Source organism: Natator depressus, chromosome 10, assembly GCF_965152275.1.
Source record: "Natator depressus isolate rNatDep1 chromosome 10, rNatDep2.hap1, whole genome shotgun sequence".
NCBI lineage: Eukaryota > Metazoa > Chordata > Testudines > Cheloniidae > Natator > Natator depressus.
In genome coordinates, this window is record NC_134243.1 from 6951206 (window position 1) to 6976626 (window position 25421).

A 25421-nucleotide genomic window follows, 5' to 3' on the forward strand; every position below is an offset into this window, starting at 1 on the left:
GAGCGGCTGGACGAGGTTCAGCAGCCTGCGATGGGCAGGAGGGTCAGACTCTAGATGATCCTGATGGTCTCTTCTGCCCCAGAAGTCTGCGGTTTAGTCCTGGGACCCTCAATCCCAGACCACAGTCAGAGGCGGCAGGTGGATGTTTTCCGAGCATTGTCTGAGGACTCGAGCCATCTCACACGCAAACACCACTTTGAGTATTGGGGAGAGGATCAGTGTTTGTAAACTCACCCTGTCCTTGTGAAAGGGGAAGTGGCTACACGCCCACACCTGGTTAATCCCGGTGCGGGTGAGCCAAAGACCTGGGCGGATGGGAAGCAACGATAAATGCTCTCTAAGTGCGGGCGGTTAGCAAACGCTGAATCATAGTGGAAAGCAGGTAGATGCACTCAGGGCTCGGGACCTGCAGTATTTCCAAAGGCAGCAGTTTGCATGCAGCAACACCGGCATTTGCACACACGGGAGGTGTGGACCGACAAAGGGATGTTGCAGTGTGAAAGGCCTGCAGAGAATTTGCCCCACAGCTGCCTCGTTAACGCCCAGTGAGTTCACACACCAGGATTAACGTTTTTGTGGTGTACGCCAAAAGGAATCAGGGATTTAGGCCGTGATTTCAATGACTTGCCGTGGTAACCATACCATGAGCCACGACAACAAGGTGCGTGCGACAAGGACTGTTTGCATGAGTGCTGCAGGGCGTGAGCAGGCACACATTTGGGAGAGCCGGCCCAGGGCTAGTGCTGGATAGGGGGATCCCAGCCCAGAGGCCTGGGTCGATCTGCTTCAGTTTACCCCATCTAGAGCTGGGCTAACAACAGTGAGGTCGGGTTGCTAGCAGTTCCAAACAGGTTTTCAAAAATTGTTAACTGAAACATTTTAATTCAATTTCAAACTTTTTTTTTTTTTTTTTTTTTTTACATTTTTGCGTTTTTTAAATAAAATTTGGGGGGGGGGGATTAAACAAAATGGGGGGGGAGGGAATTCCAAAACCAAAAGTCATTTCAACCCCCAAAACTGAAATCTTTCTTTCTGAAAACGTCAAAATGTTTCATTTCAAGATTTTGGAATTGTTTTTAGGGCGGTTGGGTTTTGTTTGACTTTTTTTTACTGGAAATATTTGCGGGAATCGACCCAAGTTCACAAATTGTTTCAGTTGACTGGGATCTGCAAGTTTCAACTGTCAAAAATTTCAGATGAAAAGTGTTGCCCAGTTCTACTCCCAACTGTGTGCTCATTGCTCAGTTTTTGTAGAACAGCCTGGCGGAGGAAGCTGTTTGTTATATGAACCCCGTACGAACCCGGTCTCTGTGCAATCACGTGGTTCATGTATTTCCCACCAGGATTTGGCGACTTAAGGCTATTCTTCAAAGTATTGTGCTGTCGAGTATTTCTGCAATGACAGCCCAGAATGAGTAGTCGGCAGGGACCGAAACTGTGACCTCTGATTTAAAAGCACAGGCCTCTACTGCTTGAGCTCAAGGAGCAGATATTTTGCACTTGGGTGGCAGTAGTGGATTCAACCCTGTCTGCGTGATCTAGCTACTAAAGGGTGACAAAGAGGCATTTGGGAATGACAGCCCCACATGAGTGGACGGTGAACTTTAGCACACCTGTGTGCATGCCATTCCCAAACTTGCACTCCTGCACAGGGGCCACATTCAAAACCAGCATCCATAGAGGATGTCTTGTTCAGCTGCCTGCTCCAAACCTGTGACAATACCCAGCATCGGGGGGTAGCCGTGTTAGTCTGTATCCACAAAAACAACGAGGAGTCCGGTGGCACCTCAAAGACTAACAGAAGAAGTGGGGGTTTTTAGCCACGAAAGCTTATGCCCGAATAAATCTGTTAGTCTTTAAGGTGCCACCGAATGCCCAGGAGTATTCAAGGGCCTTTAGTTCTCTTTTCTCTGCGGCCCTCTTTTTGATCTGCACCTCCGTTAGGGTCAGGACAGTGGTTCTGGTCTGGTTACTACTTGGGGGGAATTGTCCTGCCCCTTTTTGTACGGTTGAAGCCTTGGCTGCTGTTTGCCTGTGGTCTGATTTCTGTCAATACATGGCATCAGAGACCGTGTCCTTCCCTCCCCCTCAAAGAACAGGTGCTGAGCTGTATGTGCGGCGGGGGAGGGGGGGAGGACGGGGGACACCTCTGAAATCAGGCCAGTTACTTAGGCTCCAAGATTCTTCACCACGTTGTTCCCCCCCAGTGTAGACGTACCTAACTTTGGAGTTAGGGTGTGTACACTCGAACGGCTAAAGCAGCAAACGGCAGTGTTTCAGTGCAGACACTCGCTACGGCCCCGGGACGGGGTCTCCCAGCAGTGTAGGCAATCCGTCTCCCCGAGAGGCAGCAGCTAGTTCAACACAAGAATTCTTCTGTCAGCCTAGCGCCGTCTACGCCGGGGGTTGGGCAACAGAGCTTCGCCTCTCGCGGGGGTGGGGGATTTTTCACACCCCTAAGAGACGTAGCTGTGCCATTGTACGTTCCCGGTGTAGACCTGCTCTAGCACTAGACACCCAACTGTGAAAATTGTGTCTTAACCCTTCGGCGCCTAAGTGCCCCGTCCGGAAAAGGTGGAGAACGAGACTTCCCTACCTCACAGGGGTGTTGTGAGGCTAAATTCACTCAGGTGCTCCAGTGAGGAGCACCTGGAAATGCCTGTGAATGAAGTTAGAGCAAAGCCAGAGGCAGACCCTGAGGAAGGGAGGAGAGTGCCCAGCACCGGTTCCAGCTCCCTGGCTGCACGCACATGGAACGCAGACTCTCTCACGCCTTGGCTTTTGCTGTGCATGTTTCAGAGAAGATCAGAGGAAGCTGCGTTCTGATGTGGGTGGATCCCTTCCGGGTATGCCCCAAATAACACCCAGGGAGTCAACAGCTGGGAATTACCTGGAGAAAAACTTGAAGTTCCACTTGATAGTCAATCACCTAACCAGCCTGTCATCCTAGATCGATCACATGGATACCGGGAGCCTGCCACGTAGAACAATTAAACAGGAAGGGCACGAGGTGGGGAATTCACCCCAATGCAGAGACCCAGCACGAAGTCTGTGCAGCACTTAGACCCACAGGGCGTGCACACATGGGGATATGGCCACAGGGGAGCGTAAGTGGTGCAGGCTTTTGCTAGCCATCCGCAGAGCGGCGAAGCTCACCCTAAACGTCTGGGCACGTGACTCGCTCAGATCAGGTATTTTAATTTATTTTTAAGACTGCTCGAGTTGCGTGAGGAAAGAGATTTCCTTAGAGGGGGTATGTCTGTGCGGCTCCCTGGCCTTACCTGTTACAGCTAAGATGACGGCTCCGATTATCATGATGAGCGTCTGCAGAGTGTCAGTGTAGATCACAGCTGCCAGCCCACCTGCACGAGACGGGAACGAGATACAGGGGTCTCAATTGGCACAGGGCCAGACTTTGTTGTAATGTCAACAATAAACCGAACCATTCTCCTGGAGACGTGTCCGTCGGTTATTGATCCCTGCTGAGCAGGAGACCTGCATGGCAGGCCTGGAAGTGCTTCCACCAAGGTAAAACAGGAGGGCCAGCTCCGTTCACTGCTGTGCAACCAAGGGTCAGGGGGCTGCCTATCTCCCCACGGGTGGGCTGGGGCCATGCACACTCCAGTTGCAGAGCAGGGAGCATAAGGGTGTTGCACTCCCCCACAAGCATAGAGGACGGTGCAGAGGCGGCTGAGCGCCGGGCCTTGCCGTCAGGGCTGAGCAGGAGTCCCAAGCGCATGGGATAAAAAGGAAGGGGACGGGGCAGGGCGGGATGGGTTCGTCTGGAAAGAGGAGCTGAAGCGAGAGCGCCACGTTCTCACGCTCCTGCGCAGAAGGCCATGCTGCGGCCACGCAGCGGCGCTCTCCTTAGCGCCAGAGCCCAGTCCCCAGCACCGATCTAGCCCACTCCTCTCTGCACTTCTACAGACAGCCCCCAGGGACAAAGACAGCCTCTTGCTCAGTCATCCGGCCTGTCCTCCTCCCCCAGTAAAGCTGGAATGTCCCCCCTGGATGACTGTCCTCTCTCTCAGGCAGGGACCAGCTTTTGTGTTCTGGGTTTGTACAGCTCCTAGCACAATAGGGTCTCGGTCCATTAGATCCTCTTAGAATGGTCACAGAATGGGGCTGTCCAAACAGTAGCCGTGATTACTAGGTGTGTGCGTGCGTCCAGGCCTGGGGCGCATAGGTGCTACGGGGATACAAATAAATAATTCCTTGGCGCTTTGCCCTGTTTGTAACTAACCCAGCAACGGGGCTTCCTGCACTCGGCTGTGGACCCCATTCCAGCCAACGCATGAGCCCTGCTAAGAAATGGATCCCTCCCTTTCCTTCCTTTCATCCCATTGCCCCCAAGTCTCCCGCCTCGTACTCTCCAAGCAATTCCGCACCCTCCCCTGGTGTTTTCACCCATCAGCTCCTGGCACTCTTAGCCAGTCCCCCATTAACCATTGTCTAGCCAAGCGCTGTGCACTTAGCCCTTCCACACCCTCTTGACCAAGCAACCCCTTTATCCTTGCCTGCTCGCCTAGGGAGACGGGAATTTGGCCAGTGGAGAGCAGTGGCTTAAAACGTAGCTGAGCTGTAGCAAAGGGTTTGAAGCTATTGACTCATGTCTCATGGCAAAATTTCTGGGTTTCACATAACCCGTAACATCCGATTCGATTACACAGATTTTAAGAGATGTTCTCCTGGTTCAATGGCTCAGTGACCCCACCCACTCTCTGAGCTCATAGAGTTAAATACCCGACACCAACATATGCTCTATGGACCGGAAAACATGCGGACACAATTTGTTGGGGACCAGAGAGTCACAGTGACATCCGAATACAGCTTAGAGCAGGGGTGGGCAAACTTTTTGACCTGAGGGCCACATCGGAGCATGGAAATTGTATGGTGGACCATGAATGCTCACGAAATCGGGGGTTGGGGTGCGGGAGGGGGTGAGGGATCCGGCTGGGGATGCGGGCTCTGGGGTGGGGCCTGAAATGATGAGTTCAAGGTGCAGGAGGGGGCTCTGGATTGGGGTGCGGGGGGGGTGAGGGCTTTGGGGGTGGTGCTGGGGATGACGGGTTTGGGGTGCAGGAGGGGGTTCCAGGCTGGAACCAAGGGGTTCAGAGGGCAGGAGGGGGATCAGGGCTGGGGCAGGGGGTTGGGGTATGGGGGAGGGGTGTGAGGGCTCTGGCAGGGGGTGCAGGCTCTGGGATGGGGCTGGGGATGAAGGGTTTGGGGTGCAGGAGGGGGCTCTGGACTGGGATCGAGGGGTTTGGAGGGCGGGAGGGGAATCAGGGCTGTTGCAGGGGATTGGGGAGCAGGGTGGGCTCAGGGGTGCAGGCTCCGGGTGGTGCTTATTGCAAGCAGCTCCCAGAAGCATGTCCCCCTCCAGCTCTGAGACACAGCCAGGCGGCTCTGTGTGCTGCCCCTTCCATAGGTGCCACCCCTGCAGCTCCCATTGGCCAGGAACCGTGGCCAATGGGAGCTGCGGGGGCGGTGCCTGCAGATGGGGCCGCACACAGAGCTGCCTGGCCACGCCGTTGTGTACTACGTAGGAGCCTGAGGAGGGTCATGCCGGCTGCTTCCTGGGAGTCGCACGAAGCGCGGCAACCCCCGACCCTGCTGCCCGGCAGGAGCTGAGGGCCGGTTAAATGGTCTGACAGGCCAGATGTGGCCCACAGGCCATAGTTTACCCACCCCTGGTTTAGAGGTACTGGGGCGGAGCATTGCTTTGACTGAGAGAAGAGAAGAGATTGGGCCAAACTTTCTGGGCTGGCGTGACTCCCCTGACACGGACAACGAAGGGAACCTCCTCTCACGATAATAATTCAGGGGCCTGCCAAGGATATCAGACCCGGTGGTCTGTGCAGGGTGGGAGCCAGGAACTCATGAATTCTACTCCCAGCCCTGAGCCTCACTACCCGTGAATGAGTGGGGAAATGCCATTGGTCAGCCCACCAGTAAAACAGGGAGAACACTGGTTACTACCTCCACTCCGGGCATGAATGAGCTGAGATTGGCGTTCTTTGCAGCCGAAGAGCACGACGGATTACAACACGTGGGGAAGTCAGTGGTGAAGTGCGTTCGCTAAGGCCCTTCAGATAAGGGGTTGGACCCTCTTAGGATGGTCACAGTGTGGGGATGTCACAATGGTAGCCATTAATAATAGCTCCCCCCCCGTGTGCGCACGTTTGCACCCTTTTGTATACACAAGAGAGAATTCAAGGCACATGTTGGAGAGGGCGGAAGTTACTGCACATTAGAACCGCACTCGTGCAGCCCTCACCGCGGTCGTCCTGCTGACTTCCCTGGACCTACATAAAGGCCGCGCGATCAGGAGTGCAGGCAGCGTCCGGAAGGGCAGCCGCAGAGGGCAGGGAACCCCGAGCCAACGAGCCCAGAGGTATTTCGGGAGTTAGGGGTGGAACGTCAGCGCTGTGTGCCCAGCAGAGTGCCAGCCTCTGAGTCCTTCCTGCTCCAACACTTCGCAGCTTACCAGCGATGGTGTAGAGAGCTGTGACCACCAGCATCAGGACGGTGGAGAGGTAGAGGTTCCAGCCCAGGCAAACTTGTACAAACAGGGCCCCCGAGTACAGATCTGTCTGTATGTGAAATAAAGAACACAGCGTTTGGGTGAGGCCCAGGACTATGCCCTGCCAACACCCGGAGAGGTGGGAATGGGGACAATCTACCCAGAGCTAACCTGGGTACCACAGAGCTTAGCACCTTCTTCCATACACCCAACTGGAGGTAAGTGCTTCCCCACATGGGCACTGCGTGATGTGAGCTGGAGGTCTCAGCCCGCTTCAGCTGAGCACAGAACCACTGGTATTAACCAGGGGACTGACCTGCCCTTCCCACCCGAGTAGTGCCCTGCAGGGCCATGCTGGGCAGCAACACCAAGGGAAGCTCCAAATGCCACTTCCCCACGGTGGGCCCATTTGGAGAGAAATAGAGTAGGATAGTCGTCAGGGCTGGCAACCCAGCCTCTCTCACTCTCACACAGGAGTCTAATCCTTAACGAGGAGGCAGTGTGGTCTAGTGGCTAGCACACTTGCATGGCACTCAGAACACCTGGGTTCCGGTTCCCAGCTCTGGGGCTGGCCTGCTGGGGGCACCTTGGTCAAATCAGTTGACTGCTCTGTGCCTCAGTTTCCCCAGCTGTAAAACGAGGCTAATGATACCAAATGCCTGGGTGACGCACTTTCAGTTCTCTGGAGGACAAGTGCTATAGAAAAGCTTGGGAGTATTATTATCCCGCCAGGCGCTGGCATGCCCCCATTCCCTTGAGAACGAAGGAGAGTTAAGGGTGGTCAGCACCTGCCAGGATCAGGCCTGTCACTGACCCATTTACTCCTCTTCCCTGCCCCACTGCTGACCCTACCGCTGAGAAGCCAGATGGTCACTGCGGAACTGGACCCAGCCAGACTCAGCATCTCCCCAGGATATATAACTCCTCACTAGCACACTCTCCTCCTAGCACTACTTTCAGCCGAGGATCTCGACGCACTCTAGAAACATTCACTCATTAAGCCTGACAGGCAGGTGAGTGCCAGGTGGGGAAATTGAGGCAGGGCCCAGCCAAGTGACTCAGCCAAGGTCACGCAGCAAGTCAGCAGAAGATTCAGGAGCAGAACCCGGGAGCCCCGAGTCCCCCATGCCACTGCCTCACATCTTTGTTGTTTCAGGCTAAGGGCAGGTCATCCTCTCAGAGCAGGATCTCTCCCCTGGTGCTCTGGGGAGAGGAGACGACCCTGGGGGGGTCACTAGCTCAGCTACCTCGGAACTAGAGACGCTAATTCCCAGTTATGCTGAACTGCTGATAGGACGCACAATGGCACAGAGCCCCAGCACCTTGGAGTCTCTCACCTGTGGCAGCGAGCTTGGCGCAGCACCAAGGGGAGGACGGACCAGGCGGACAAGAGGGGCGGGCTGCTCCCAGTCCCCGGGCCAGGCACTCAGTTCTGCCGTGAAAGGCCATTAAGCTGCCTCATCTCTGCAACATCCCCCATCGGGCCGGTCCCAAAGAGAGGCCGTGGTGGCTGGGGAGAGCTGGAGGCAGAGTGGAAGAGGGCACGGCCCCCAGGAGAAAATGGAGCCCAGGAAACACACAGGAGTTGTCCTCCCCCGCGGCGGCAGGGTGCCGCAGAGGCTGTGCAGCATCCAGACCCCCCCATAGACCCTGAACCTAGAGACGGCTGGAGGGGAGCCCTCAAATCCAGAGCCAGCAGGAGCTTTGCGCCGCAGCTCAGCTCTTCCCCTCGGTTCCTGTTTTCTGTCTACTCAGCAAACTCATCTGCCGTCTCTGCCACCCTTCGGCAGGCCAGCGGGCACACGTGACACGTGCAGTAAGGGGGGAGGGCCGGTCTATCCCTCTCTGCTTGACTGGATTTGTTCCCTTGGCAGCCGCTGCCACCTTTGAAAAGCCTGCCAAGCCGTTTCCCAGAGCTCCGCTCCCCGCCAGCGGGAGTGGGAAGCTGAACCTGTCTGAGCTTTGGGCCATCCCCAGCGGGGCGGTGGGCCACGAGCTGGGGCGCTCACATGGGCAAATGGCACCGGGCGGGGGGCAGGAATCTCTTGCCAAGCATACCACAGATAGGATCCACGCCAGGAGAGGAGCAAACGGGCTGAGTGCAAACACTAGAGGAATCACTAGGTCTGTATATCTATAGCACCTCTTATCCAAGGATCTCAGAGCCGACAATAAGCTCAACCCCCCACAAAGCTAATTAAGGATTATACCCATTTGACAGATGGAGAAACTGAGGCACTCAGCGGCGATGGGCGTTGCTTGCAGTTGGGCAGCAAAGAGTAGCAAAGTGAGGGATTGAACCCAGCAACCCTGACTCCCAGTCCCCTGCTCTAGCCACCACACCAGATTTGCAGCCACCAGGGTTGGGTGTACGCTGAGATCAGCCAAAGGAGCCGTTCTAACACACACCGGGGGTTCTGCGAGACCAGCTTCTGGAGCACAAGGAGGACGTGTTGCTATGAGATTGCAGCAAGATGCCTTGAGGAACCCCAGGCCTGCAGGTCTGCTAGGACACCCGGGAGAGGCTTGCCCACCCACATGGAGAGCTCTCTCCAGGGCACCGTCCAGCTGAGCCTCATTCATTTGTGGCATCACAGCTGGTCAGAAGGCTGGACCATCACAAGTGGTTTCAGCGTCACAGACCCTGCACTTGGCTGGACTCACAGGGGACTTGGCCCAATTCTCTAGATACCCAGCAGCGACGGGAAAGGGAACACAGGGGGCTGGCCCAGAGTTACACAGGTTCTCACAAACCACGCTGGGCTCAGCTCATTCCTGGCGTCACACTCTGTTCGAATCACGCGGCTCCATGGGACTTGGATGGAAGGACCCAAACCAATGGCCACCCATGGGAGACTTCCCATTGCCCAGCGGAGAGCATGCATGGAAAGATAAGTGGGAGGGTTAGTTAAAAATGTAGGGCCAGATCCTCAGCTGGTGCAAATCAGCCCAACTCCACGGACACTCATTTACCCCAGCTAAGGATCTCAGCCCTTTTCGGGTGAAAGTCAGCCTGAGTTCTCAGGGCTGCCAGGCCGGTGCAGGATGTGTAGTTTATCTCTCCTTGTGCCAGCCCCCAGTTAGTCAGGCCTCCAAAGCAGAGCCTTTCAGAGAGGTCACAGGAAGACCTGCTGACAAAGGGCGAGAGGTGGTTATTAGTAAGAGACCCTTTCCAGAATGAAACTTGGTCCCAGACCAGACTGGCCCTGGGAGGCAGCAAACAAGGGGCCAAGAGAACTGGCCTTTATTCCAGTCCCTGCTGGATGACCTTGGGCAAGTGAGTTTCCCTGTGAGTACAACATGGATAACCACACTCGCTCACCCAGCCTGAGAAAGCACCGAGATCGACAGAGGAAAGGGCTAAATATAATAATTCATACCCTAACCCCTCGCACACTTTCTATAGCACCTTCCACGCCAGGATCTCAGCTTCTGGCCTGAGAGGGGCAGTGCCTTCTGTTTGGAGCAAGGGAAGGAGAAGTTGTCCCAGAAATGCAGACAGGATGGTGGAAGGAGCAGGAAGAGCCCCAAGCTCCGCAGGTCATGGGGGATTGTAGCACCTTGCTCTGCAATACAGAACCCGGGTGCAGGAGTCATTCCTTCGCCAGCAGGATCTCCAACATGCCTGCAGTATTTCAGTGGGAGCTGGACTGGCCCAACAGACGTTACTGGAAGAGTCCCAGATTAACAAGGCCTTTAACTTGACAAGTTCAGGAGAAGAGGAGGACTTGGTAAGACTCAGCCCCATGGGAGCGTCACGAATGCAGCCTGTGGATATTCTGCGAGCTGGTGTGACTCCTGCCAATTTAATCAGGAGGGTCCCGGCTACAAATGGTGCTGGGGTGCAGTCCAATCCACGCAGCTGAGCTGCGTCATGCTCAGCTCACCAAAGCGGGGCATCCACGTTCTCCATGGGATTAGCGGCTGGGCTGTGCGGGTGGAACCGAGGGCAAGATCTAGCTCATCAAGCTCAAGGCCAAGGCTTCTCTGAGGGCGAGGTGCAAACCGCAGCCACGTGGGCCCAGCCTCACACTGGGTGACGAGAATGAACCAGCCCTGTCTGACATTCCCAGGAGCCAGCCAGCCAGGACACGGGAGGGACCCCCGCTGTTCTCTAATCTCCCAAAGAGTGTCCACAGCACGTTCTGCCGAGCTGCATGGAATCAGCCCCCTGGCTGGACCTGCCAGGCTCCATCCCTGCTGGAGATATGTGAGCTGTTGCTGCTCTCGGTGCCTAAGACACAGACCCAGCACCGGTGCCCAGCCCAAGCAATTGGGCTCTGCATTGCGGATCTCTCTCTCCAAAGGCATGGGGGTAAGCAAGAAGGGATCCTCCCATCAGTCTGCCAAGGAGTCCCACCATGGCCATTACTGCAGCCTTCTACAGCAACCAAGAGCCTCAGGGAGGGGAACCATGATTGTCCCCTAACTGAACAAAACATTTGACTCTTTTTAACGAAGAGCTGTGCAGTTCGTAATTAATGACTGTATGATGTAACACCCAGGCTGGGGCCAGAACTTCTGCTGACGTCCACCGAGCTGTGCTGGAGTCAATCACGCTTTGCTGATTTACACCAGACGAGGCTGTGGCCCATTCACGGTCGGTGTTTTAGTTAATGTTCTAGCTAGGTTATGAATTTGCCTCAACTCCATTTTGGCCAGGTCATCTCTAAAGGAGAGGCCAGGTTAGTACCTAGGGTCCATTAAGATCTTGGATTCTCTGCTGCGGCTGGCAAGGGGGGTGGCACTGAATACTGGCTGCGCTTGATGTGGGCACCTTTCTACAGAGAACACATGACTGAAGCCGCAATTAAGCCCTAATAGGACTTTGGGTCAGCTATCTTATCCAGCCCCCCAGGAATGGCACCAGATGCCAGCATCATCTCCTGGACTAGGCAATTCCACTGCAATGGTCAGAGATCAGCAGAAACTCACCAATAATAATAATGATACCCAGGGCTGTGCTCCACCCTGAGACTGTAAGGGGGGAAGGCTCGGGAATGCCGGTCACGCTCCCCTAAGCTACTAGTCCCAGCACAAGGTATTATTAATTTAGGGGGTCATTCTCCATTGGTAGGAGCATGAAGAACCATCAGCTTCCGCCAACCACAGTTCCATCCCAGCATGGAGCTGGGATTAAAAGGGGCCATTGTCCATCACGTTCCCTGGAGCTCCCAATGTTCTTCTCCAGAATGATTTACCGTCTTTCATGTCAGCACTTGCCAGCTTCTAAGCTGCCATTCCTGGGAATCACCCCACCCCAGCAAGCCTCCACTTTTCCCCCCTCGCCCGGCTGGTAGGACCCAGCCTTGGAGAGCAGATTTCATAACTGTTCCTCCTGGGTTCCTTAAGGTCTCACAATGTTTGCTGCCAGCTACACTTGGTGCAAATGCCTTTAATTCCTGGCTCTGAAGAGGCCATGGCATCTCTGCCTGCTTTGTAATTTTGCTAGGGTGGCAAACAATGAGAGAACATGTGACTTGTTAATAAGACTTCCCAAAGACAAAAACAAGCTCATTAAAAGCAGGCCTGAACCATCCACGAGACAAGTCAATTCCATTGTAGAAGCAGGGCAAAGCCTTTGAAGTCAGGCCCTACGGCCTTGGCAGGAGGCTTGCCATTCCCTGCACCCATGAGTGACCTCACTTGGAAGCTGGCTCTTACCCAATGCCGTCAGCACTGCACAAGAGAGAAAACAGGCGCAAGGCAGGGTTTTGATTTAATGGGGTGAACCCTGTGACCCTGGTGAAGCCAGGACATCGCTGGAATGCGACAGCCAGGGACCATACATGATCTTTAAAGCAGGCCGATACCCACAGTGTGCTGCCCAGCCCAGATAGGGTGCTCCAGTATATTCTTATAAGATGCCATCTACTAGCTGGGGACAAAGACCCCTGGGAAGCCCATCCTGAGTTCCTGAAGTCTAACACCCCACTTGAGTTGGCAGTAGGATTTGAACCTGCCACACTGCAGCACGAAGAGCATCAGCTTCTTGAGCTAAAAGACAATCCCTTGGATGGTGAAATAGCAGCAGCCTTATATATCTCTTAGGTCAGGAGTGTTCAACCTCTTTTCATTTGTGGACCCCTAAAAAGTTTCAAATGGAGGTGCAGCCCCCTTTGGAAATCTCGGAGATAGTCTGCGTACCCCCAGGGCTCCATGGACCCCAGGTTGAAAACCACGGTCTTCGGTGGACCAGCCACTAGGGGGAGACAAAGACACATTCTTAGTGGGCGTGACACTGGTTTTGATTGCAGCACTCAGCAGGGCTCACTTCCCCACACAGACGCTGTGCCAGAATAAGAGCTGTGCGCCCATATGCGGTAGGTACAAGAGCACGAGGGGCTGTTTTGCTGGGAAAAGGGAGTGCTGGGGACACTGCTTCTCAGCTTTGTGGTGCAGGGTGTTCCAGACGTATGCACGAGAACAGCACGTGCTAGCTAGGAAAATCACTATAGAGCTCTTGACCTTCATGCTCTGGGCACCAGCTGGGGCAGGAAGAAATTTCCCCCATGGGATAGAATTGCTTAGATGGGTGCATTGTAGGTTCACGCTTTCCTCTAAAGCATCCCGCAGCAGTCCATGTAGGAGGCAGGACACTGGATCAGTTTGTCCCTGTGTGCTTGCAAACGTTCATCCCAACGTATGGCTGGCAACAACTATCGGATCCAAATGCACCAGGAATGGAGCCCGTGTAACGGGCAGGATTGAACTGGGGACCTCTGGAGCTTAGTGCATGAGCCTCTACCGCATGAGCTAAAAGCCAACTGGCTGTTTGCTAAGGCTGTAGAGCAGACTCATTTTTATCTCTCTCTAAGTGGTCTTGGTGCCACTAGATGGGACAGAACCCCACACCCAGGACGGTGGGTTACACAAGCAGCCAGTGTAATCTCCTGGTCTAGGCGAGTTCCTTTACAAGTGCATTCTGAGTGAGTCAGAGACCAGCTGAGACTCACCAGTAATCACAATGCCCAACCGTGGTGGAATGCAGGGACAATAAATCTTTGAGGAGCTTTAGCAAAGAAGAGACACATGGCGGGGAGCGACTCTCAGGGCTTGAGACACCAAGCCCAGGCGTGGAGAGAAACACCAAAATAACAGCAAAGGTTTAAAGACACACGGATATAATCTGTGCCTGGCAGGGAGAACCCAATGAGTGACTTGAAGGTGCAAAGTTCATCTTCTTTGGAATCCTCTGGCCTGTGCTATGCAGGTCAGACCAGATGATCGCAACTGTCCTTTCTGACCTTCACATCCAGGAATGAATGTGTAGGTCAACAGCCATTACAAGCTGCACAATTAGATATTTGCAATCCAAATCCAAGGGAAGCCAGGCAAATCAAAGAAGCATCCTAGCAACTAGCTAGGCCCCCAGTGGGAAAGAGGACCAGGGAAGAGAGGGCAGCTCTGCCACTCTGGAGAGAGACGTGGCATCACACAGTGCTAGCCGTCAAATAACGGGGGTTCCATACTTGCATTTCTTCAACGTTACTCCTGATGCCGGCTGATTTTCAGCCCATGACAGACATTAGTGGGCAGGAGCTGAACCTCTGAAAACAGCTGTTTCCCATGGGAAAGGCTGAATGGCTGTGTCGGATAAAGGCAGGATCAAATTAACTCAGATATCCCAGTCTTACAAGCCAAAGTACCTCCTGTATTTCAAGTGGCCCTCAGAGTTTGCCACACCACTTCCCACCACAGCTCTGAAACAGTCCACACGTTTTCAGACTCAGACTGTGATCCCTCACAATACACGTGCAGCTGTGGACCACTCTGCAGAACTGTCAGGTCCCAAACTATGGTGTGCCCCCCACCCCCACCCCGGCGCACAAGGAAAACGTATGTTCAGCTCCCAGAACCAGGGAAACAGCACACCTGGAGATCTGCCTGACAGGTCACAACAGGACTTGAAGGTGCTCAGCTCCCATGGCAAACGAGTCCTTCCAAGGCTATCACGCCTTTGCCCGATTCAAGAACTTCGGCATGTGGAGCCAGTTCTCACTGGGATGCGCAGTGGGCTAGCACACGAACCTCTTGTCCCTCCAGGCCAGGACTCCCTACCAAAGGCCTGTCTGTTATCAGGACTATCTCCAGCTCCGCTATCAGTCTGCCTAGAGCAGTGGTCCCCAGACTTTTGAGGGTTGCGCCCCTGTCTGCGCCTCCTCGCCCCTGCCCCCCACCAGGAGCTGGAGGACAAGGGTAAGGGGGCCGCAGCTGGGGGGGCTCTGGGGCCGAGGCTGGGGCTCCCGGAAGCAAATCCAGGGACTGAGCCTTTTCGGAGGAAAGCCACGGCAGTGTTGGGAAATGCCACGCGGGCAGAGAGTGGGGCAGCAGTCACCACCCAGTTCGGAGTGGCAGAACACACAGAGCTAGGATTGCCAGTTTTGGGTGGACATATCCCTGGAGGTTTCATCACATGACATCATTTTAATTAAAGATTAATCTTTAATGCCTGGAGACTCCAGGACAAACCTGGAGGGTTGGCAACACTACACAGAGCGGGCACAAGCGTGAACTGGTTGTGAGCGCCCCCTGGTGGGGCAATAGCTACATTTCACCAGTAACATCCCTTGGTACAGTGCTTCACAGATCCCGCAAGGCTGTGTTACCACTAGCGAGTTGCTTCTTGTTTCACCTGTGCACATGCCAAGACCTCGTCAGATCCAGGCATTAGATCATCCAATCCCTATCCCAGCAGGCCATGCAGGATTGTCCCCCTAGAGCAGTGGTTCCCAAACTTTAACAACCTGTGAACCCCCTTCACTAAAATGTCAAGTCTCGTGAACCCCCTCCTAAAAATGAATATTTCCAGGGATTTTCTCCTTTCCCAGAGTATAAATTATAAAAGCAGTGATCTTGGAAATATAACATTTGTTTTTATGACATGCTTATTATACACTATTTATTATTATTGTTAATCATTACAGTATTTTTATTACATTATGAAAAAGGCAACACTCTTCCAAGAGCTCACTTTCGTAGCTTGTATCACTTGGAATAAGCCTGTTATAAGACAAGGCTCCTAGGTTTCATCAGGGAGTATCAGATGTGAAACAGCATGAAGGGATTTAAGAACCCAACTCACAGAGTTCCTCCTACACAAGCGTTCAGGTCTTGAGCAGTCCAGGCAAATAACGCATGTTGCAACAAAGCTTAAACTTGTTCTTCATAATAATTTAAAAAACACCACTAGCTGCCTATCTAATTTTAAAAACAGCAAAAAATATCCACCTCCCTTTCCAGTTCTTATAAGGAGTCTTCAAGTTTAAATCTCCTCAGTGTGATAGATATGCTTGCTTTGATCTGCTTAGCTCTTGGAAGTCCAGGGGCTCCGGGCTGCCGGCCCTGGGCTGCCCGTGGTCCCTAGGGTCAGCTCTGTCCACCATGAGAGACTTTCGTCCCCGAGAACCCCCTGTAACATTTCATGAACCCCAGTTTGGGAACCACTGCCCTACAGCACATTTCTTCCTCCATTCTGCACCTGGGCTATTTGTTTCCTCTCTGGGGGGGTGCAGGATGGATGTGGCTCAGATCTGGGTCCCCCCTCGCTGCCTGCAGTCCCAGGTCACTCTGCAGTAGGGTTGCCAACCTTCCAGGATCGACCTGGAGTCTCCAGGAATGAAAGATTATGTCAGGAATACATCCAACCAAAACCGGCAACTCTACTCTGCACCTTGGGCCTGGCCCCTGGGTGCAATGCTGCAGGCTGGTGTCATTGGATTACAAGTCAGTTTACACCCAAGAAACTCACAACACATCGAGCAGCCCAGGAGGATGAAGAGAGGAAGTTCTGTGTGGGTCTAGAAACCCTGAATAAGGCCAGGACTCAGCTATACCCACCCTGTGGGAATCAGATACTTCCTGCAGGTGTTGGGACCCTCCAGTGGAATGTAATAAAGCTCCCTCTCCCTGCAACTCAATTTTATGGGAGGATTCCAAAACCCCAGGGCAAGGATCTTGTTCTTAATTAAAAACTCTACAGGTCTTTAGATCAATTCCCACTGAGCCCTGTTGGTTTCTTCCCTGCTACATTTGACATTCACAGCTACATTTTTTCCACCAGATGAGCAGGAAGCATCGCTGCTTGAGAAGTGACAGGCAAGGGAGAGGGGGATTCAGTTCCCCAGTCCCATTTCCCTCTTTGCTGAGGCTGCCAAGAATGGGCAAGTTAGCGCTGAGCATGTGGTGGGTTCGGCATCCTGATCTCTATCCGTCAGTCTCTCCACAGCATCACAAATGTGCCTCTCATTTGGAAGACAAAGTGTCCTAGTTATTAGCACTGAGCATCTTCTAAGGGCTGGTCGTCACTACAGGGCTAGGTCAAAGTATGACGCGAGTGTTGCCCCAACCCGAATTCTGAACACACACAAAAATCTCTAGCTCGTGTTAAGTGGTGCTTTGAGCTCAAGCTAGCTGGCCCATGAAGATGGATTGAAGCTCAGAGTGCGTCTGACTCAAGATTAGTGGTCCCCAAACTGCGGTACATGTCCCGCTGGGGGCACGTGAGACATCTCTGGGAGGTATGCGGGAAGAATTGTGTAATGGTGGATTTATTATTTTATTTATTGTATTTTCATAATAGGCGACTCAAGACGATGCTTTACAATTCTGTGGGAATTGGTTATATAAAATACGGTAGTTAATTTACTTCAAGATGTACCAATGAGAACACAGAGACACAGACGCTGACATATGGAGCCCTCCCATCCAATCACTGTATAGCGCGGGTTCAGGGGCCCAGCACCCGTCCAACCTGAGCTCAGAACTTAGGGGGTGGGGTTCGATAATATACACAGCACACTATCACTATATCCGTACGTACCTAACAGTGAAATATGGACCGATGGCTCAAGACAGGAAGTGTGAAGAAGAACATACAACGTGTCAGTGATGAGAGGGGTAGGGGTACGGGGCCGCTGGTAGATTTGGAAGGCAGGACGCAACAAGAAACGTTTGGGAACTTGTGCTCCAGAGCTAGCGATGCAGTGGGGACACAGCACCTTGAGGTAGAACTCCTCAGCCGCTAACCCAATCATTCTGCTCATCCCATCACTCAGGAGTAGCCAGAGGAGCGTGGTGCCAGGGTAGTTACTCCCATTCCGGCTGGGCTCGCTCCAGGGCAGTAACTCAAATGGAGCGCTTCAGTATAGCAACTCGCTTAGTGACGAGAGCAGCTCTCCCAGCAGTTAACGTGTCTCTCTGAGATGCGGTAGTTAGGTCCACAAAAGAATTCTTCCATCAACCTAGCACTGTCTACATCAGCTGGGTCAACTTAACTTTTTAGTGTAGACCTGGCCTAACTGTTGGTGTACAGACAACCCCTCACTGGTTCCCAACTCTTCTAACTCCTGCGTGTTCAGCTCTGCGTCCTCCATGACCTCCAACAGCTGCTTTTATAGCATCCCCTGGGCTCCCTCCCAGAGCCATGCTCTCCCTCAGAGGCCTGAGTACAGAGTTAACTCTCTACTGGCTGGAAATCAAATCCCTAAACACCATCACAGCAGCCAAGCCCCTCCTGGACAGGTTTGATTGTTTGCATGGCTTTTGCCCAGGTGTTCAGTGACAGAGAGCGCTAGACAGATGCCTTCTAGGACACCCAGTGTTTCAGAGCCCTCAGTGCAATACAGAGTCCTGGCTACTCACCGATATTTTGGTGAAGATGGAGAGCAGGAGTGACAGAGCTGAGAGGTACATCCGGATTCTCTCCCCCCCAAACCGTCTCTGGAGATACTCCGGCATGGTGACAATCTGAGAGGTAGAGATGCAGGTATGACCCAGGGTCACTGCATGGCATGGCAGCCCCCTGCCAAAGGAAACACCAGCATGGCTAATGGGAGCTCTGTGCCTGAGGGACCGAGTGACACCTCCCCTTGCCGAGCGGAGCCCAGGAATGGCTGCACTCCCTCTTAACCCAGGGCGGGACGGGGAAGGGGGCTTTGTGGGGAGCCTAGCAGCCTCAGGCAAACATAGCTTTCACCTCCACAAAGGACACGTGCCACCCAGCATGCAGGCACACACTGCACTCCAAAGGACACCAGCAGGCAGGCGATGGGGCTAGGAGTGGGGCTTGGTGCCAGGCAGGGAGGGAGATAGCTAGGACCCAGCCCTCTGGCTTCTCGTAGGGCCCTACACAAAGCCAGTCTGTCTAGGGTCTTATACCCCTTGCCAAAGCTATAAAAGCCCCTCAGCCTCTAAGATCCTGAAATGAATCAATGAGTCTAGGAACTGAGCTCGGCTCACAAGTGGGAGGCCTGATTTCACTGCAGGCACCGTGGCCCCACCACAGAGTCATTGTTAGTATCAATATAATCAGAAACAGGAACATGGCTAATATCACCACCTCAGCGAGGAATCACCGTTTGCAACTAAGGAACCATGCCACATGTGCGCACGCACCTACCCCCCTGCTCTCTCCTGGGTGGAATCAGAACTGCCCAGGTGTGTGTCATGGACCCCATCCTGCAGGCTGGTGGGGTCTATTTCACACAGGATTAGGCAAAGACAGCAGAGTTCATCCAGGGTTAGGGTTTCCACAGATCCTGCCCTGAGTCGCAGCCAGTCAGTGACAGTAGCTGGTAATGGCTATGAAAGTGGGGCTGTCCGGCTGTGTCTGATAGACTCCGACTGTACTTACCCCCGAGGAGATGTAGACTGGTACAAACACCCAGGCCAACGCCAACAGGACATAAGTAGCCTACGGAGAAGCAGGGGCACAGCACAGTCTGATAAATCACTGTTCTGTCCGCAGCAGGGCCTCCAGCTTAATATTAGCAATGTCACTGGGTCCTATGCAGGAGGCCCAAGCTGGGCCCAGCCCTGCGCTGAGATGCACACTCTGATCTCCATGGGCTCCGTGGAGCATGGGTGTGTCTGAGGGTGGGATACAGAACTCCCCTATGGACACTCCCCATCTCAGCACTTAGCACCTGGCATTGCGGACTCCCCAGATGACCAGAGATTTCATTTTAATGCCTTATGTTAATGCAGAGCCCAACCCCCTTCTGGAGAAATGCTTGGAAAACCAGGGAGCCTGTTTCTGGTCTATCAATTTGCCATAACATCCACGGTTGGGACATCTGCAGGGGTTGGACTTGGGATCTCTGGATCTGGAAGCATGAGCTCCTAGGGCATGAACTAAAGCACCAAGTACATCAGCAGGCTCCTAAACATCCATATGTGGCCCCGCCTATAATGGGATAGAGAGAGCTTAGCATGGGTTACACATATTTCCCCGTCAGCCCTAATGGGGTTATGTCCATGCCCCACTGGATGGATAAGGCTTTGTCTGTCCCTGCTGGCTCCAGTGACTGATTAGCTTAATAAGGCAAAGTGACTCACATTCCATTCAAAGCCAGCGACGGCAATTCCCCCAGCAGCTCCGGTCCCAGCCAGTCCAATAAAGAGCCCTGATCCTTCACTGCTGGCAAAGAGGGAGGCTCCAATCTGCAGGCCAAAAGCAAGGAGGCGCCATGAGCAGGCACAGCTTAGCTAGGCAACAACATCTTTGCTACGTATCCCATAGGGCTAGCCTGCTTGCTTGCTTATATATCTTCCCTTATGGGCTTGATTGTTTGTTTTAATAGATTTATGGATTTGGGCTACAGCATTTTTGGCCATACCGCATGGACCCTACGGGCCACACCCTGTATGTTGAGCTAAAACAAGTTAGCATACATGTGTTCGCGGCCTTTAGCCTAGGTAAGTGAGGATGAGTTAAAGCAAGTTAGACTTTTGGCATAGATAGATGGCTACCTAAGTTATGGCCTCTTTAAGCTCAGCAAGTACACCACAAAGAACGTGGAAATAACCGGTTAGGTCAGAAATGAGAGATGTGAGGATGAGCTAATGGTCATTAATAGATATGAACATGCCAGCCTAGTGTGTAAGCATACCCCGATATTTTGTGGGTGACGAGATTAAGTTTGGACACAGAAGGTGGGCACATAGTGGTCAGGCTCAATAACAAGCAAACCATCATGTTAATTAGTTGGTTTCAGAGTAACAGCCGTGTTAGTCTGTATTCGCAAAAAGAAAAGGAGGACTTGTGGCACCTTAGAGACTAACCAATTTATTTGAGCATGAGCTTTCGTGAGCTACAGCTCACTTCATCGGATGCATCCGATGAAGTGAGCTGTAGCTCACGAAAGCTCATGCTCAAATAAATTGGTTAGTCTCTATGGTGCCACAAGTCCTTCTTTTCTTTTTGTTAATTAGTTGATTAGATTTAGCTTCTATAGTCTTTCAGCTCTCTAGCTTCTCCTTAGTTCTGCACCTCCCAATCAAGAATTGAGGAACTTGGACCATCAGACTCTCTTGGCATGCCAAAGGCGAGGCTGATACTTCGTCTCTTACCACCAGGTTACCAAGGAAGGGTGAGTGTGTGTTAATCTAGGAAGTTTTATGGTGTATAATACCACATCTCTAGGACAATATTATTTCCTTTGTCATTCTGATTGATTACTTTTCCATTTGATTATTATTCCATTTATCTCCAGAAAAATCTGCAAGGGTGAATTTGGTTCTCAGCTGAGTCATACATCCGTGATTCTGGGACAAGAACCTTATTATCTTCTGATCAGATCAATAGGTGAGCCTGTAACCCATATTACATAAACAAGAATGTGAATCCCCTAAAAATCAGGCAACAGCAAGTACCTGCTTTTTGAAGCAGAACAGAGTGGCTCCGTCTATGCTGCCAAAGGAACCCGTGTTAGCTGAACGGGTTTCAAACGGGGTTCACCTGGATGGCATACAGCAGGCTGCACCGCCCAGCAGACTGCAAGGAGCCAGCTTGGCCACGAGGCGTCTCCACGTAAGCTGGAGGGGCTGATCCACCAGCCAAAGAAGACAAAGCCATGCTCCAAACAAGGGCACCATTCCAGCTCCTTTGCTCAGGGCTTTGCTCTATTGCCTTAGAAGCAAGGATCCAAAACAACACACAGCCACTCAAGCAATCTCATTGCCCCTCAGGGTCTCATCTAGCCCTTGTGTCCAGGTCTTCCCTTCCTCAGAGCCCAGATAGCTCCTAGGAGCATCTGCTCCTCTGCCTAAGAGCCAGGAAAACTTGTATGATTTCCTGTAGTCAGCAGGCCTGTGATGTGCAATTACAGCTTCCAGTTTAAAGGGCCCATGGGCTAGAAGAGGCGCCCTGGGACGTGCTCACTCACAAGGCCACTAACCGAATTTCTTGTTGTTGGGAGGCATTTGGGAGCCCAGGGCTTTCTTTTCCTCATGCAAACACTTGTCAGAGAATCCCATGTCGTTGCATTTGCCACAGTGCAGAAATGCCATTACTGGGCAACGCTGCCCAGACCTGAGCCGTAAGGAAGGGGAACGGGGAAGGGGATCAGCCAACCTGCACTTCTAGACAAGAACAAACTGCGGAATGAATATATTGGTTGTAACAAATCTGGGGCCACCTATGACTTTGCGGGAGTCACCACACTGCCGTCATAACCAGGCACAGCTGCTTGGCAACAGTGGGGACAAAATTCAGATCCTGCTGCTCCAAATGCCCCTACCCAAGCTTAGACTGGGCTACGGGGAAATCTCATAGGAGACCATGGGGCTTGGATCCCCCCAAGCCGTCCGAGCAGTGGTAGGTTAAGCACAGATCCCATTGATCTGGGGTCTGAGTCCTGGTTGGCAGGACCCAACAGATCACAGATCTTCAGAGAGGCAGCAGCAAAGAGGGACCCCACCACTGGAGAAATGAGACGTAGCTCCAAGTCAGGCAGGGGCAGGTGTGTTCCTGTGTTATGCATCATGGGGCATGATCTGAGATGCCTGGTGATTCATCGCAAGGTGTTTGAACTGAGTGTATTACAAGAGATACCCCATGTGGCAAGCCAGGTACTGAGGCAGCTACACCCAGCAGAAGATTGCAACTCCCTGATATATGAAGAGTGATAATATTAGCTCCATCTCCCTGGGCACTGGAGGTGATGGTGGGTTGATACAGCATGGGCCACCACTGCTCCGGAGACCCCGCTTCCCTCCTTTTCTTAGGGGCAATGGCTCTGCAACAGACCTCCAAGTGTGAGACCCGACTGCTGGGAACTGTCCTGCATAAAGGGACAGAAGAGAAGCTAGAGCAAGAGAGAGAGAGAGAGAGAGAGAGAGAGATGGCATCTACTTACAGGCCACCACGCCATGCTCCTGCCAGCAAGGAAGTAGCCACTAAGCGTATTTCTATTCACCCTGCATGAGGACTGAAAAGAAAAGGAGATCAGCATGGAAAGAAAGCAGCCCTGCTCTCGTAAACCCGTGCTGGAGAGCAACCAAGGGGCAGGAGCCTTTGGATGGCTAGCAAGAGCCATGTGACGGAGGGATGGTTATAACACCACCACCTAGCTCTTATCTAGAGCTATTCATAAGTACATTGCAAAGAGCTTTACACACGAGGGCAGCATCATTATCCCTATTTTACAGATGGGAAAACTGAGGTGAACTTGCCCGAGTCTCCCAGCAGGCCTGCGCTAGAGCAGGCTCTAGAACCCAGGTCTCCTGAGTCCAAGTCGAGTGCACTAGCTACTAGGCCATATGATTATAGGACAGCTGTGGCAGCTCCTTGAGCAGGATAGAGCCAATCAGGCAAGAGTGGCCATGGAATCATAGAGGACTGTCATATTCAGCCTCAGTGCTGAGCAGAAAGGCTTGGCCTGGATGTACCACCATCCTACCATGAATGGACTCAGACCTGCTCACATCCAATGGCTGGAGGCCAACAGAGGCTGAGAACCCTGCCTGGGCAGAGGTTTGATTCAACACCCCGGGAAGTCAACAGGAGTCCTCCTATGGACTGAAACGGATGTTAGAGCAGGCCCCTAATGCTACCACAACTGACAGAGCTTCTCCTTTAGCTCAAGTGGGAGAGGGGTGAGCTGTCATGAGCCATAGATCCTCCTACGGAGGGCATGTGTGTGTGTGTGTGTGGATTGACTAACAAACATATCAGACCCCAGACAGGTAGAACAGGCTGTTCAATTTGTTCCCATACAGGAGACACTGTTCTGCTCTAACTTGGCCTCACCTCGTGTCTCGCTGAACAATTAGCGTCATAAAAATGGAAACAATTATTTCCCGTTAAGGATTACGTAAGGGCGGTAAAAACATTTGCAAATGCATCTGTGTCTGTTAAAGTAGGATCTATTGGACAGACTCCCTCTGGCCACACCTGCCATGTGTCCTGGCCTTCTTAAGACTCAGCCATGCAAGGCGCTGAGTACTCTGGCCCCAGTCCTGCAAAACACTTAAGCACATGCTTCACTTTAAACCCACAGGTCCAGTGAACATCTTTCAGACAGCATTTCTCAATGAGAGCAATTAGAAATAATCCCTAGCTCTTAAAGTCAAAGGCATAAGGGATAAATACCATAAAAACAATCTCTCCAGGGGCTGTTCAACGTATCTTTGCCTTATGTATTGGATGTTACAGTATTTTGTCACCTACAGAGTATAGTCCTGGGCACACTGGAAATAAGATTAGATGGGTAACCCAATCGATCTCTTAGAAGCACCTGGAATAGAAGACTCCACTATGCCAGGGATGGAAGGTGCGGGTCGGTACAGTTATGAATGGGAAGGGAGGTGACCATGAAACAGATTCTGTATTAAAATGTGGGTCATGCTCTGAAAAATTTTTAGAACCTCTCAGGCCTCTTCCAGGTAAGCACCTCCAGTTACATCCCAGGAGCAATAGATCCCAGCGGACACACTACAAGGCAGGCTTCTTTTTCACATGTTCTGAAAGCTGCAAGATTCAAATTCTAGTTGGACTGACTCAGCCCTTTCTATGCAGATAAACCGAGCTTTCTGCAGTTTGCTGGGGTCTCTCAGAGAAGATTTGAGAAACCAAGACATTTTTAGTAAAGAGTAGCTTTCCCTGGGCCAAAATTTCCTCTCTCCAACCTGTTGTGCTGCAGGATAAGTAGGAGCAGGCTGATTATCAAGGTGCTCAGCCACCCCTGAAAGTCATTTGGAGCTGAAGGTGCTCAGCCCCTCTGATAATCAAGCTGCAGCTCTCTGCGATCCACCGGAGTGGTCTGGGGCCCAATCTGGCAGCCCCTACTCACATAAGGAGCCCTTTTTCATTGTTTGAGGACTACTAGGTTGCAGGATCAGGAGTGTAGACCCTTATCTTGCAATCCAAGCCAGATGGGTGGACCCAATTACAGGATCAGGGCCTTAGTTTGCAAAGCACTTTGGGAACCTTTGGGAAGGAGTGACTGGAACCTAAGTGTCCACAGCACCTCGCAGGCTCGAGTCCAGAAAGGCACGTTGCTAAGGTGCAAAAGCAAAATAAAGCAATTAACTAATGAGGATTTCAAAAACAAGGCTCCCGATCCTTTCAGATGGCACCTGAGAAACCTGTCCTGAGAGAGGAGACAGAAATTGCAAAGATTTAAGTACATAACAGGAAAATTAATTAAACAAAAACCCTCTTACCCATATCCCCACAGCCACGTTCAAGGCAAAATAAGCCACGATGACAATAATGTCAGCAACATTGAACGGCTGCAGAGGGGTAACTGATCCAGCGGTGGAATTGTCGCCCATCATCCCGCCGCTCCCTGCCCAGCCCCAGAGAAAGCAGCAGAGTGTCAGAGAGACAATCACTGACTCAGTAACTGAGTAGCTGCTTGTGGGAATTGATCATTAAACAAGCTGGAGCTGGGATTTTTGCTTTGCGAAGTAGTTTGTGTGGACAGACGGGTTGTCAAAGTACAGCCTGGCTTCTGCCTCCCTCCCCCTTTTTGCTAACATATGGCCCCTCAGAGCTCCAGGAAGCCAAAGCCAAGTCCAGGGAGTTAGGCAGTTGTTGAGCTGCAAACATGATTTCTGGCTATCTGCAATCAACAGAACGTAAACTGGCTCCACTTATGTCCACTTGAATTGC

General features: G+C 52.4%; 1 protein-coding gene across 2 annotated transcripts in view; it reads right to left on the reverse strand.

Moving 5' to 3' along the window:
• SLC5A10 (solute carrier family 5 member 10) overlaps positions 1 to 25141 on the reverse strand; it is an 80951-nt gene extending 55810 nt beyond the window's left edge. Inside the window, exons 1-7 of one of the 2 annotated variants that reach the window (XM_074965058.1) lie at positions 24971 to 25141; positions 22663 to 22734; positions 19862 to 19966; positions 19158 to 19217; positions 18167 to 18271; positions 6488 to 6593; positions 3282 to 3362 (exon numbers count right to left, since the gene is read on the reverse strand). In XM_074965058.1, coding sequence (XP_074821159.1) covers positions 3282 to 3362; positions 6488 to 6593; positions 18167 to 18271; positions 19158 to 19217; positions 19862 to 19966; positions 22663 to 22734; positions 24971 to 25084 — 643 coding nt within the window. In that variant the 5' untranslated portion in view covers positions 25085 to 25141. The remainder of the gene's footprint in view (positions 1 to 3281; positions 3363 to 6487; positions 6594 to 18166; positions 18272 to 19157; positions 19218 to 19861; positions 19967 to 22662; positions 22735 to 24970) is intronic. The other variant, XM_074965059.1, reaches the window with a different exon arrangement.
• Positions 25142 to 25421: the final 280 nt, after the last annotated feature.